Source organism: Physella acuta, unplaced genomic scaffold, assembly GCF_028476545.2.
Source record: "Physella acuta isolate Inbredline_101_S28 unplaced genomic scaffold, ASM2847654v3 ptg000008l, whole genome shotgun sequence".
Classification (NCBI taxonomy): domain Eukaryota; kingdom Metazoa; phylum Mollusca; class Gastropoda; family Physidae; genus Physella; species Physella acuta.
This window is the reverse complement of record NW_026731528.1, coordinates 632,501-647,876: the sequence shown is the minus strand read 5'-3', so window position 1 is coordinate 647,876 and position 15,376 is coordinate 632,501. Positions and strand designations below refer to the sequence as shown.

At 39.8% G+C, this 15,376-nt stretch overlaps 1 protein-coding gene across 1 annotated transcript in view; it reads left to right on the top strand.

Moving 5' to 3' along the window:
- The window catches only part of LOC131950258 (orexin/Hypocretin receptor type 1), a 42,302-nt gene extending 33,541 nt beyond the window's left edge, over positions 1–8,761 (top strand). The window contains exons 4-6 of the mRNA XM_059312377.1: positions 2,773–2,911; positions 7,063–7,184; positions 8,256–8,761. Of these exons, the coding sequence (XP_059168360.1) occupies positions 2,773–2,911; positions 7,063–7,184; positions 8,256–8,485 (491 nt within the window). The 3' untranslated portion in view covers positions 8,486–8,761. The remainder of the gene's footprint in view (positions 1–2,772; positions 2,912–7,062; positions 7,185–8,255) is intronic.
- Positions 8,762–15,376: the final 6,615 nt, after the last annotated feature.

The window sequence follows — 15,376 nt, the reverse complement described above, 5'->3', positions numbered from 1 at the left end:
CAATTTGGACTTAGTTTGAGATTCAGGGTTTTACATACACAATACGTGAATGATGCTGTTTGTTAGGGTGTTGTCTTTTTACGATGATTCCGTGATGTTAATGGAATGTTGCCTTGATGGTGATGTTGGCGTGATGTGTGATGTCACTTTTTCGTGATGTGTGATGTCTCGTTTTCGTGATGTATGATGTCACCTTTTTGTGGTGTGTGATGTCAACTTGTCAAGTTAACAATGTGGGATGTCAAGCTGACATTGTTTGAGGTCAAGTTGATGTGATGCCAAATTTACGTAAAGTGTGATGTCAAGTCAACTTGTTGTCTGATGTCAAGTCAACGTGTTGTCTGATGTCAAGTCGACGTGTTGTCTGCTGTCAAGTTGACAACGTTAGATGTCAACCGGACTCTGACAGGTGACGACCAAGCCGGCACCAATCACACGGCTCCTGTCACACGGCGCCTGTCACACGGCTCCTGGCTCTAGAGCCAGTTAATCCCCTCTACCATATAATCCCCTCCCCTCCCTGGTCAGTCCCGATCCGATTATTTATCTCAGTCTTTGATCTTCCTGTCTGTCCGGCGTCCACATCAGTCTACCTGTCTCTGATTGTTCTAACACCTGCTGATACACCTGATCCTCTACTTCACCTGCCCACCTAGCAGGTTCCAACATAGAAACAAGTTCGGTGATTGTCTTTAGGTGTCCATATCGGCTGTTTAAATGTTGATCTTGACCTGACCCGCCCCCAACATCAGCGGCGTAGCTAGTATTGTTAACTTCGTTACTCGCGCCCAACATCAGCGGCGTAACTAGGGTTGTCAACTTCGTTACCCGCGCCCAATATCAGCGGCGTAGCTAGTATTGTCAACTTCGTTACCCGCGCCCAATATCAGCGGCGTAGCTAGTATTGTCAACTTCGTTACACTGGAAGATAGAATTAGGATGTAACCCTGTTAGTAAATATTTACATTCATAATTTTGTGTGTGCTAGATGTCAGCAGAGGGTAATGTTCGCCTTCAAAGATATAGGCCTACTCAAGAATATTTTCCAGTGCATAAAATCTAAAAGTCAAAATAACAACTTTAAAACATGTTCTGTTTCCTTATGTTTATTTCTTGCTCTTTTTTTACATTGTAGACTCTCCTTCTCTTATGTTGGGTTTCAATTAATTGGAGGTAATATATTAATGGAATGGCGCAATCAATGCTCAAAATGCTTGAAGGATGTAAATTTCATCTAGAGTTTTCTGCCATATGTGGACAGTTTAGTTTAGCTGTGTGGATTGCTAGGGATATGTATATATTACTATATATATTGCTAGATATTCTACAGGGGGTAATTGACAGGGGAAATTATTTCGGGTGTAATGACGGGGTGGGGAATTACCGGGGGTAATTGAAGATGGGACTGTTATAAACTAAATCATGTAGTGCTACATGCTAGTTTTTGTCTAGAACAGCTACCGCAGATGCTAAACTACTTGTGGATTTATATTGTGGATATGTATTTTTATGGTTGTGAAATATGCAATGCTAAGATATCAACGCTCAATAAATAATATTAATATATACAATAAAGATTATATATACACTAAATATGTATTTACAATTCTAAAACACTTAACAGTTGATTATTGTAAGACAAATTCGTATTCATTCTTCCAGACATTTTTACAACAACTAGAAATTATTTATTTATGTATTATGACAAAACTTACTTCCATATAAAAAACAATGACAGATAGGCAGCCTTGAGCCCTATTGTCGCCCACACAAATGTTAAACAAAGCTAATTTACATGCACGAAACAATGTCGATGGGACAGTATGAATTTCTGACAACAAATCTATCCACCATTTACCTTAGTCTGTGCCAAATAAAAAAAAATAACTCAGTTTTTCGATGTCGCGCGTTTTTTTTTTACTTAACTACCGAAAAACAAAACAGCTAATAATCTTAGTCTCGCAGTAATTGTGACTTTCGGGGGGCTAATTTTCGTACCTTAATTACTGTTGCAGTCGACAGTTATTCCCCTTTGTCATCGTTATAATGGAAACGTTACGACTGGGTCGACTAGCTGTCGGCTTAAAACAGCCAATTATTGGCCAATTTTTTTCGTCCGTTCAATGAACTGTATACCTATGGACCGGCCATTTTCCTGAAATGTTTTCAGGGCTTGCGATTTAGATCACGCGAGTGTTGTGTTAAGGAATATAATTATGGAAATGGGAAAAGGCAAGAGTAACTACCAAACTATGCATATTTAAAAGTAATGTGTTTATTCTACTCATGCGGTGGTGTCGGGTGTCACCTAGTGCGGTACCTCTAGGCAGTGGCGTCGCTAGGTGGGGTGTCGCCCAGTGCGGTACCTCTAAGCAGTGGCGTCGCTAGGTGGGGTGTCGCCCAGTGCGGTACCTCTAGGCAGTGGCGTCGCTAGGTGGGGTGTCGCCCAGTGCGGTACCTCTAGGCAATGGCGTCGCTAGGTGGGGTGTCGCCCAGTGCGGTACCTCTAGGCATTAAAAATACTTCAAATCTGTGGTACAGTTAGAAAAAACACAATCACGTATTTTTAATAACGTGTTTTAACAGGATTTTTGAAATATTTGACGGCCGTACAACTTACACGATCTATATATAAACCTATAGTGGAACTTGTAATTACTAAACGTGTGAGTACTTAACTTGTGAGTACTTAACTTGTGAGTACTAAGCTTGTGAGGACTAAACTTGTAATTACTAAACGTGTGAGTACTTAACTTGACCTTGTGTTTGCAGACCACGAGAGTAACCAAGGTTACCGGACACACGCTGAGGTACAGTTGGCGTCGAGGAAGAAAGTGGCCAAGATGTTGATTGCCATTGTCCTACTCTTCGCGGCCTGTTACTTTCCCATCAACCTCATCTTTATACTCAGGTGAGTGATGGGTGTGTTTGTTTTGTGTTTGTGTGTGCGTGCATCAACTTTATACTCAGGTGAGTGATGGGTGTGTTTGTTCTGTGTGTGTTTGTGTGTGTGTGCATCAACTTTATACTCAGGTGAGCGGTGGATTATTGTGTTTGTTGTGTGTGTGTGTGTTTCTGTTTCTGCTGTTATTAAGTTTGTGTGCGTTAGTGTTTATGTTTGTATATGTTTTTTGCTTTTGTGCTTGTGTTTGCTTATATGGATGCGTTGGTGCGTATTTGTGCGTGCGTTTGTTTGTACTTCAGTGCGTGTGTTCATACCTTTATGTGTGTGTGTGCGTGATTTTGCGTGCGTTTGTGCGTGTTTTATTCTCTCATGCACATGTATTCTAAAAGTCCAGATGTGTTTCAGTGTGTGCGTGTTGATATTTGAGAGTTTGTTCGTATGTGTTTTTGTGAGTGTGTTGTACATGTATTATAGAGTATTATAATTGTGACAAATTTGTGAGAATAATCTAAAATATATAAAGCTCAATTCTGTATGTAACATGTAATAAGTTTGTCGTTGACATACTTCGATGGATTTAAGTGTTAGCTTATTATCGTACTCATAGTCTAAATTTATGAGTTAAAAAATTACTATTGAAAGTGTTGGGAAATAATTTTCATTTTTCAAACTGATAGTAATAATTGTCGGCATGTTCATTAAACACAATTTTAAAAAATTATAATCTTTTACAAAAATTCTAATTATGTCTGAAAATTATTTATATTTAGTCCTTTAGCACTTACTTCCCTTTGATAAATTAGGAAAACACAATTACTTCCCTTTATAAAACATCGCATTAGTGGAAAAGAATTTACTTTTTATTACTTTGTTTTGGTGTTGGGAAAAAAATAATTACATTATTAGCGGGGATTGATCAAGTGCAAATGTTGTAGGTATTTTACGGTTAAGCTTGGAGTATTATAATTGTTAATTAAATTGAAACAGGCGCGTCCGCCGGCGCCCCACTAGGGTTCAATTTGGCGCTCTGGGCTATCCTGTGAGCGCTATGGTGCATAATTTCGCTTTAAACAGTGCGATAGAGTATGGATAAGAAAGGTTACTATAGTCTTTAAGTGAATCGAATCCGGGCGTCCTCTGGTGCCCAGACAGGGTGCTATTTAGGGCCCCGGGCCTCCCATGTTCGGTTTGGCGCCTACGTTCGTTTAAGTAAGTGCAAAAGACTATGAATAAGTTGGGGTACTATTAAGCTGAAACAGGCAATTCCGCCCCGGGCTAGACTGTGAGCACTTTGCGTTTATGTTCGCGTTACTGTTTTCTTTGTGTTTAGGTTGGGTTTGCGTTAGTGGTTGCGTTTTGATTTGGTTCGTTTTTGTTCTTTCTTTTTTCGTTTTCGTTTGTGCTTTTTTCTTTGGGTTTGTATTTGTGTTTGTGGTTGGTTTTGCGTTTGGATTTGGTTTGTTTTCGTTTGCTTTTTCGTTTTTTTTTCTTTGTGTTCGTATTGGTGTTTGTGGTTGTGGTTGGGTTTGTTGTTAGGTTTTTGTTTTCGTTTGTATTTGTAATTGTGTTAGCGTTATGTTTGCGTTTTGTTGTTTAGGTTTTGGTTGGTTGTGGTTTGGGTGGGCAATGCCGGGTTTATGAAGATTGATAAACACACAGGTAATGGTCTTTACAGAAAGGTTTTTCACAGAAGCCAGAGCAGGGCCTGGCTGGGACGGCTAGTACGTCTATAAAATAAGATATATAGATATAAAATAAGATATATGGTGAGCAGTATGGCAATTGTTTTATTTTTAAAATTGCAATTCTTTTTGTAAGGATTTATTAGGGATAAATTTTATAGATAAGGATAAAATAATAAACAACCATTAGCAGCGATGTTTTTGTAGGATTTAATTGTGACATTCCCACCGGGGTGGGGGGGGGGGAGATGGAATAACCTCGCGAGCTGAGTGGATTATGGGAGCTTTCTTCTCATTTCCGTGCCACGCGGGTGGCGTGTCCTTCCGCCGGAAATACAGAGGCCTCCATGTGCGCAGCCGCAGAGGAATGGCAAGACGTTTCCGTGATCGTTTGTTGGCATAATGTCTGCCCACTCACACTGGAGTACGTTGAGCCGCATTTATTAAACGGATAGGCTTGCATCACCGCAGCGAGATAACTAGGCAAATTTGTAAACAAGCATGTTTTGTATGTGTGTATACAATAGCTATTTATACACATAATTTATGTGTGGGTGTAGTTTTATAAAGGGTAAAATGTGTACCTGTTATTAAATATTTGAACACGTTCAGAAGAATTCAACTTTTTAAGTACTTGTAAACAAATGTGGACACATTTGAGGGATATAACACGGCTGATAGCACCGAAAACAAAACATTATTTTACTTTTGGAACCTGTGCCTTCGCGTATGGGAATTTGTAGGTTCGGTTCCAGAACAAGCAACAATATTCAGGTTGTCAAACCAATGTTTGTAGGTAATTAAGCCCATATTATCTCTACAGCATATAATATGCGACTTGCTGTTTTTGGCAAAAGTTGCTGTCGGCGGCGGAAAACTCGTTTTTTTCTCATTTAAAAAAAAAAAAGAAACAAGTATTCAAAATTTCAAAAATTTATTGATTAATTTACGGAAATGACTTACTTTAAGATTGTATGCTTAGTCATATTAATTAGTTATTTTGTTGCATAGACATTCGACCACCACTTATATTAGGGGCCACACCATTTGGTCCCAATGGCCAATAAGATTCTAATATTATGGCCCACGCAATCTGGCCCCGATGGCCTATCGGTGCTCATGTTAGGGCCCACACAATCTGGCTCTAACGGCTCATCAGACACTAGGGCCAGACAATCTTACCTCAGTAGCCCATGAAGTGTTAAGGCAGCATTTGTCATGATGTCGTCACCCCTGTCTTTATTGATTTTGGCACACTAAATCGATCATCGAAACACATCCCAATGCTAGGGCTAGCTTTTCGCAATGTTGCAATTTTTTTAAGGTAAAGTAGAAAACGAATCGTTTATTGTATTTTTAATAAAAATGCCTCCTCTAAAAGATTTTAACTCAATTAATGTTTTATTTTTTTAAAGTATTTTTTTTTTCATTTTTAAAATTATTTTTTGTTGCTGTTGTTGTTGTCATAAAAAGACTAGAACACTATCAATATCTCCTTGCTCTTTTTTTAAAAAAAAAAAAACGGGAAAAAAATAACGAAATAAAACCGGACGAAACAATGCAACCGGTGCGTGCTTACAACAACACACTATTATACTACAACAACAAAAGGGGGAAAATATCCGTGATATTGTTTGACCTTACACCGCACGCACTAGCAATTTTTCCCGACTTTGTGTTGTTGTTTTACTCTAGCTTCCGCCTTACCCATTGTGCCAGCAATATCTTTGATGAATTGTGTTCATAATGGATTGGTTCTTTTTTCAAGTAATCCGGGATTATCAGCTTGTACCCGTGTGATATAGACAGAAGTTTGACAATCTCAGTTTTAGCAGTATCAGAGGTAGACATCAACATGGTCAACGGTTAGGTCCTTCAAGTAGACTGAAGTAGATTAGGTCTTAACCAAATTTACAACGGTTGACTAGGTAGGTCGTAGGTTGAACGGAGGTAAGAGTTTCTAAAACAAAATGTTTTTAAGCCATGCCATTGCAGGTGCCAATCGGCCGAAAGCAGATAAACATTTAAGGGAGGATTTAAGGTTATATTTACGTTGTGGCCCATGGGATGTCAATTATTTGCCTATGGCGGTTACTTGCCTATAATGTTAAGATACCCATAATGTTAACTAGTCTATGATGCTAATTTGCCTATAATGTTAAGATACCTAGAATGTTAACTTGCCTATTATGTTCACTTGTCTATGTCAATATACCTATAATGTTAACATACCTATAATGTTAACATACCTATAATGTTTACTTGACTATGATGGTAGCTTGCCTATGATGGTATAATGTCTATTATGTTAACACACCTAAAATGTTACCATACCTATAATGTTACCGCACTTAAAATGTTACCGCACTTGAAATGTTAACACACCTATAATGTTACCATACCTAAAATGTTAACACACCTAAAATGTTAACACACCTAAAATGTTAACATGCCTAGTCTGGTTTCGTTCCCCAGACAAGCTGGTGTCCTAGAGGCGTACAACGAGTCGTCCATCTTGCCTGTAGTCTTCATGTGTGCCCATCTCCTGTGCTACATCAACAGCGCATTCAACCCGCTCATCTATAACTTTATGAGTGGTAAGTTGTTATAACTATAACTTTAAGAGTGGTAAGTTGTTATACTTATAACTTTATGAGTGGTAAGTTGTTATACTTATAACTTTATGAGTGGTAAGTTGTTATAACTTTATGAGTGGTAAGTTGTTATACTTATAACTTTATGAGTGGTAAGTTGTTATAACTTTATGAGTGGTAAGTTGTTATAACTATAACTTTATGAGTGGTAAGTTGTTATAACTTTATGAGTGGTAAGTTGTTATAACTATAACTTTAAGAGTGGTAAGTTGTTATACTTATAACTTTAAGAGTGCTAAGGTATTATACCTATTATATCCCTAACATAATGAGTGGTTAGTTTTTATAACTTTAAGAGTGGTAAAGTATTATACCTATAACATAATGAGTGGTAAATATAACTTTATGAGTGGTAAGTTGTTATATTTGTAACATTTTGAAGTTAGTTATTATATCTATAAGTAAGTTTTTTAACCTATGATTTAATGAGTTGGTTTTTCAATGACAATACACGTATACACACAATATATATGTATGCCCTATCAAAGTGTTCGCCCTTCGCAGGAATTTTGTTCTTGTGGCCACGTTTAAAAAGTAGCTGAAATTCTTAGTCTAGATCAACATTTTATTCTTGTCTACAAAAGAAAACGTTTTAGAGTCCTGGCACTTTTAAAATGGACGACAACTGAACGTAACTTTTGTGCTGAATGAATTAATGGACTTCAGCACGCTACGATCGTGTCGCCCTAAAGTCGAACTACTTGACGCTAGTGTCTAGATTTAAAACGGGAAATTGGTTTAATTTTACCTCGGTGTTTTTAATTCTTTTATCACTCTTAAAAAATTGCCAATAAATCTTGCGGTAGAAAACAAACCCGAAGGTTTGTTTGAGGTTGAATCTGAAGATGCATTGTGTGTTCATTCAGTTTTAAAGTGTACCTGGGTCAAGTTAGGGATAGGAAGATAAACATAGTATTAGTGACCATACTATTTCTTTCATAATGCCGATGACAAATTTAGTTCCAAAAGGGAAGTAACTCTCAACCTAAAACAATTTTTCTTCTCTCCCCTCAGTAAAGTTCAAGAAAGAGTTCCGGAACGTGTTCTCCTGCATGCGGCGCGAGAACACGCCCTTGCACCACGAGAGCACGTGGTTCCACAGCACGCGCATGGTGCGCCAGCCCACCAACAACAGCAACCACAGCGCTAGCCGCATCCTCCGCGTCCATGACGTCACCTACCCGGCCCTGACCAACCACCGCGTCATCGACAACGACGACCTGGACAATGGCGAGTCCGTGTAAACATCCGGTCAGGTGACCGCCTCGTTTTTTCTCTCCAGGTCACGTGATAGCGTCGTCTGTCCGATCACGTGATATCGTCTACCCAATCACGAAGTCACTTCACTTTTTTTACCCCTGAGGCGAAAGTGACGTCTGCTAAGTTTGAATTGATACAGAGCAATGGTCTGGCCTCGTTTGATCAGGTTCTTTAAAACTGTATCCATCGTTGGCCCTGAGATAGGCGCTCGCCGCTGGATAGGATGGCCTCATTTCTGTGTTAGAACACAATGTGGCCATACAAGATGGCCTACGTGATGACCATAGTTGACACGTTGGCCATACAGGTGACACGTTGGCCATACAGGACATGATGCCCATTCAGAACACGTAGTTTAGAAGATGGCCATATAAGAGTTTACACGATGGCCATAGTTCCCATAATGACCATATTTCACAGGATGGCCATACAGTTCACAGGATGGCCACACAGGTCACAGGATGGCCATACAGTTCACAGGATGGCCATACAGTTCACATAAAGGCCATATTTCACAGGATGGCCATACAGTTCACAGGATGGCCATACAGTTCACAGGATGGCCACACAGTTCACAGGATGGCCATACAGTTCACAGGATGGCCATACAGTTCACAGGATGGCCATAGAGTTCACAGGATGGCCATACCGTTTACAGGATGGCCATAGAGTTCACAGGATGGCCATACCGTTTACAGGATGGCCATACCGTTTACAGGATGGCCATACCGTTTACAGGATGGCCATACCGTTTACAGGATGGCCATACCGTTTACAGGATGGCCATACCGTTTACAGGATGGCCATACCGTTTACAGGATGGCCATACCGTTTACAGGATGGCCATACCGTTTACAGGATGGCCATACCGTTTACAGGATGGCCATACCGTTTACAGGATGGCCATACCGTTTACAGGATGGCCATACCGTTTACAGGATGGCTAAACAGGAAACGACGGCCATAGTCCACATGATGGCCATTCAAGAGTTGCCACGATGACTACACAAGCCACGATGGCCATTCAAGAGTTGCCACGATGACTACACAAGCCACGATGGCCATTCAAGAGTTGCCACGATGACTACACAAGCCACGATGGCCATTCAAGAGTTGCCACGATGACTACACAAGCCACGATGGCCGTAAAAAAGACGATGCGATGGCCTATACTGGCTATGAAGGCCATAAATGAGATTAGAAGATGTTCGTACATGAAACAATGTCCATACATGAGTTGTCATGATGGCCGTACATTATAACAAACTGAACTAGGCAAAAGTTCATATTCACCTGTCGAAGTGTGAAATACACTACAACTAACAAACACCACACAATAGCTGTTTTGAATTAGTCTGTGGAGCTAAGAAAATGAACATAAGAAAACTAAAACCACCCATTCACTTGTGAAATAAAAGGTCAGAAAAACAGACTACGTACAAAATGACCACAAAAATGACCAGTGTCACTGGAGGTCGAGAATAGACTCAATGACAAAAAAATGACGATGTTGTGTCGTAAGTAGAGTTCTAGGACAGAGTGCTTAAAGCTGCAAGTCATTATGACCAAGACCTAAACTTGGTCAATTCGACAATTCCAGAGCCTATTCAATTGGATCAAATCCAGAACCTATTCAATTTGACCAAGACAAGAACCTAGTCATTACGACAAAGAACAGAACCTACAATTCTATAGTTGGTCTATGTATTGTGTACAAAGTGTAAAATTTTTAACCCTATTGCTGTATGTCAGGGTCTAATGTGTTACTGTATATGTATTTATCATCGTTCTCATAATAAAATCATATCATTGATATTTCGTCTAATTTTTCAATCACAAAAATAAAATCGTGTCATTGATAATTCGTCTAATTTTTCAATCACAAAAATAAAATCGTATCATTGATAATTCATCTAATTTTTTCAATCACATAAAAACCGATGTCTTTGATTGTTCGGGACGTTTGTGCTGGCTAATGTATGGCTATTTGAAGCAATATATAAAAACTTCACTTTCTTATACTTGTTTCTATAACGTTTACATTTGTAGGTCAGTTCTGGTATAATGTAGACAAAAGGTATTTTAAGTTATTTTATGTCATTGCCCCAGTCACGTGTCTAATACTGTAATCAGGTCAGTATAATACTCTAGAGTTGAACATTGATTTAGAAAATTTCATGTGTAGGGTAAAATGGGGCACATAATTTCCAAAGGCGCATCTAGCCTGGGTAGACGCAGAGGTAAGTATAGGCTGGTAGAGAAGTCTATGGCCTGGACAAGAGTTTAATACAACATGCTGAAGAGGTCAATACAGATAGGTCACGAAGTGGTGTCAATATGGTGAGGCCAGTGTAAGCTAGTGATGAATTCAATGTAGGCTAGTGGTGAGGTCAATGTAGGCTAGTGGTGAGGTCAATGTAGGCTAGTGGTGAGGTCACAGCTAGTGGTGAGGTCCGTGTGGGCAAGTGGTGAGGTCAATGTGGGATAGTGGTGAGGTCAAAGTAGGCTAGTGGTGAGGACAATGTAGGCTAGTGGTGAGGTCAATGTAGGCTAGTGGTGAGGACAATGTTGGCTAGTGGTGAGGTCAATGTAGGCTAGTGGTGAAATCAATGGCGGCTAGTGGTGAGGTCAATGTGGGCTAGTGGTGAGGTCAATGTAGACTCGTGGTGAGGTCAATGTGGGCTAGTGGTGAGGTCAATGTAGGCTAGTGGTGAGGTCAATGTGGGCTAGTGGTGAGGTAATTGTGGGCTAGTGGTGAGGTTAAAGCTAGTGGTGAGGTCAATGTGGGCTAGTGGTGAGGTCAATGTAGACTCGTGGTGAGGTCAATGTGGGCTTGTGGTGATGTCAATGTGGGCTAGTGGTGAGGTCACAGCTAGTGGTGAGGTCACAGCTAGTGGTGAGGTCAATGTGTGCTAGTGGTGAGGTCAATGTGGGCTAGTGTTGAGGTCAATGTAGGCTAGTGGTGAGGTCAATGTAGGCTAGTGGTGAGGTCAATGTAGACTCGTGGTGAGGTCAATGTGGGCTAGTGGTGATGTCACAGCTAGTGGTGAGGTCAATGTGGGCTAGTGGTGAGGTCAATGTGTGCTAGTTGTGAGGTCAATGTGGGTTAGTGGTGTGGTCACAGCTAGTGGTGAGGTCAATGTGGGATAGTGGTGAGGTCAATGTAGGCTAGTGGTGGGGTCAATGTAGGCTAGTGGTGAGGTCAATGTAGGCTAGTGGTGAGGACAATGTAGGCTAGTGGTGAGGTCAATGTAGGTTAGTGGTGAAATCAATGTCGGCTAGTGGTGAGGTCAATGTGGGCTAGTGGTGAGGTCAATGTAGACTCGTGGTGAGGTCAATGTGGGCTAGTGGTGAGGTCAATGTAGGCTAGTGGTGAGGTCAATGTTGGCTAGTGGTGAGGTCAATGTGGGCTAGTGGTGAGGTCACAGCTAGTGGTGAGGTCAATGCGGGCTAGTGGTGAGGTCAATGTAGACTCGTGGTGAGGTCAATGTGGGTTAGTGGTGAGGTCAATGTGGCTAGTGGTGAGGTCACAGCTAGTGGTGAGGTCACAGCTAGTGGTGAAGTCAATGTGTTCTAGTGGTGAGGTCAATGTGGGCTAGTGTTGAGGTCAATGTAGGCTAGTGGTGAGGTCAATGTAGGCTAGTGGTGAGGTCACAGCTAGTGGTGAGGTCAATGTGGGCTAGTGGTGAGGTCAATGTAGACTAGTGGTGAGGTCAATGTGTGCTAGTGGTGAGGACAATGTAGGCTAGTGCTAAGGTCAATGTGTGCTAGTGGTGAGGTCACAGCTAGTGGTGAGGTCAATGTGGGCTAGTGGTGAGGTCAATGTAGGCTAGTGGTGAGGTCACAGCTAGTGGTGAGGTCAATGTGGGCTAGTGGTGAGGTCAAAGCTAGTGGTGAGGTCAATGTAGGCTAGTGGTGAGGTCAATGTAGGCTAGTGGTGAGGTCAATGTAGCATTATCAAATATATAGAATCTAAGAGGTCGATTTAATCAAGTAAAGAGAACGATTTAGTATTAATGTCAACACATTTGTTATAACTTGGAGAGGTCAATTAAGCCAAGTTGAGGTCAATTCGTCTGGCGAGAGGTCAGTTTAGTCCAATAAAGTGATCAATACAGTCCTTAGATTGATACCCTTACAGAGCTATAGGGAGAAGTCAACTACAGTCGGCTGAGAGGTCAGTAGTCTATCAAAGAGATTTATTTTTCAATTCTTGTGGGCAAGAGCGCAATTCATACAGTGTAAAGATCAATGAGATCCCTAGGTTGGTCAATACCGTTTTATAGCTACGGTGCGAGGTCATCTACGCCTAGTAGAGAGGTCAGAAGTCTGACAAATCGGTTAATTTAGCCTAGTTGAGAGGTCAGTTCAAGTGAGCATAATTTAGTCCAGTAAAGAGATGAGTATAGCCCCTAGTTTGATATCCTTACATAATCTCAGGAGCGGTTAATTAAGTCTAGCGGACAGGTCAGTAATCAGATAAAGAGGTTAATTAAGCTCAGGAGAGAGCTGAGTTGCCTGGCGAAGAGAGGTCAATAGCCGGGTAATCAGACCACACCTCTGTAAAATACGCAGACTTCCGGGACCTGAGTTCAAATCCTGATGTTGCAAGAACGTTAGGACTTTTTCTTATCCCCCCGGAACCTGGGTTCAAATCCTGATGTTGCAAGAACGTTAGGACTTTTTTCATCCCCCCGGGACCTGGGTTCAAATCCTGATGTTGCAAGACCGTTAGGACCTTTTTCATCCTCACCAGGCTTACGTAGCCTTACAGTATAGGCGGCATTGTGTAAACAACTAAATCATGCATGAATTTGATAGGTGTCTTCAAATTTTTACTATTTTGACGTCAGAACCGATTAAAAATTATCTGAACAAAACTTAACACGGTGTAGAAACAAATCAACTAACTTTGCCATCAAACATTTTCAACGGAGATCTATCTGCCGGCGACACGGCAACACAAATTTTTAAAAAATTAATAAAATTATTGAAATTACATATGGGTAGCGGCGTAGTTATTGTAAAGCTAGCATAATCAAGGTATTGGGGCCCAAGGAACATTGGGACCCTTTTCCTTCTTTGAATAATCACAACTTTTACATCGGAATTTTAGTATATTTGTTTATAAAATAAATTTTAAAAAGGAAATGTGTGTCACCCCGTGCGGTAACTGAGGGTGTCACCCCAACCCAAGCTATTTATAACAAGCTTTTTATGTAATCATACATTAATAAACCGGGAGTGATCTCCCCTAAACTTTCTCGAATATTCTTATATAAAACAACAGGGGATGAGAACTCGGGCTATAGACATGATTTTTAATCCATTTTAAATACTTAAAGTTTTAAAAATAGAATAAAATCTCGTAGACAAAAGATTGCACACCAAGTGAACGCCAAATAAAAAAGTGCATAATAGTGCGCAATATTGTTAGTACTTTAAAAATTTACATTAGTTTTTTTAGAAATCGGAAGTAGCGTAAACTTCCGGGCAACGGAAATTACTCAAAATTTGACAGAAGGTAGAGAATAAGATCTTAAACTTACATGTGAAATTTCATTTATCTATCTGAAACAGTACTCAAGTTATAGGCTTTTGAAAAATTCAAAGTAGAAAAAGTACCACTTCCGGTTATCGGAAATCGCTCAAAAATTGATACGGATCTACGATTTTGATAAAATACTTATATATGAAATTTCATCAACCTAGCTGTAACGGTACTCAAGTTATCGTGTTTACACACGGACAGACACACACACACACAGACATACGGACAGAATTGCAAAGCCCAGTTTTTCAGACTGGATTACGCATAAAACCTCTTAATTTTGATAAATCTGGATTGATAATTTTTGCCCGATTAAAATAAGTCCTCTATACTTCGGATGTGATGAAGGACTGAGGTGTAATACGGTGAAAATTGTTAAAATTTCAATTGAATTTTGTGCACTATTACAATACTTTCTCTATACTTCGTATATACGAGAAAGTAAAAAGTAGAAAATAAATTATTTTCTTTAAATATATAATATTTCACTACTATTTAAATAAATATAAAGAAAAGAGTTGGTCTCTTTCTAAATACTAGTAAAGGTATTCAATAGATACTAAAGTGACCCACGCTTTAAATAGTTTTAATACATTTAAATATTTAAATAGTAGTGTATTATTCAAAGAAAATCCTTTATTTTCTACTTTTTAGTGCATTATTACATAAAAGCTTGTTATTTTAACGTTTTTTATGATTTTCTTTCTTCTGGTCATGGTCTCACCTACATAAATTGTGTCCCCTGATTTGAACCACACGCCAGCATCCGCCTTAGGAAATCCATACCCCTACGATTTCCTAATTTATAAAAAGACGAAAGTTCAATTTAAAAAAAAAATTCAAATATTGGTTATGTTCAGCTATACTTTGAACACCATCATTTTTACAAGACGCTTGTGTTGTTATTATCGACATCCTTTCACAGTGGTGTAAGCTCGGCCAAGACAAAGCCAGACAAAAAAAAAATATTTGTGATGTTGGGGAATAATTGATGCAAAAACTGATGCCATCTTCACGACACCCACCGAGATTAAAAATAAAAATATCCGTTGTTTTTAACACCTCGACACGAGGCTTAATGAGAAATACATTTTTTGGCGGAGAATTCCACGTTTGTTCTGGCAACTCATGAATACATCCGGCAGAGGGACATTCTAGAATAGAAATAAATGGATAGCTGTGAGGCATTTTGTGGGAGATGGTGGTGAGGTGGGCGAATGATGGCGGGTCGTGGGTGTACTATTTTAGTACCAGAGGTTTTGTATTTCTAGTGGGTTTTTTTCTGATTTTGTCAGGGAGTTAGGACATAGTCCTTTAATAAAAT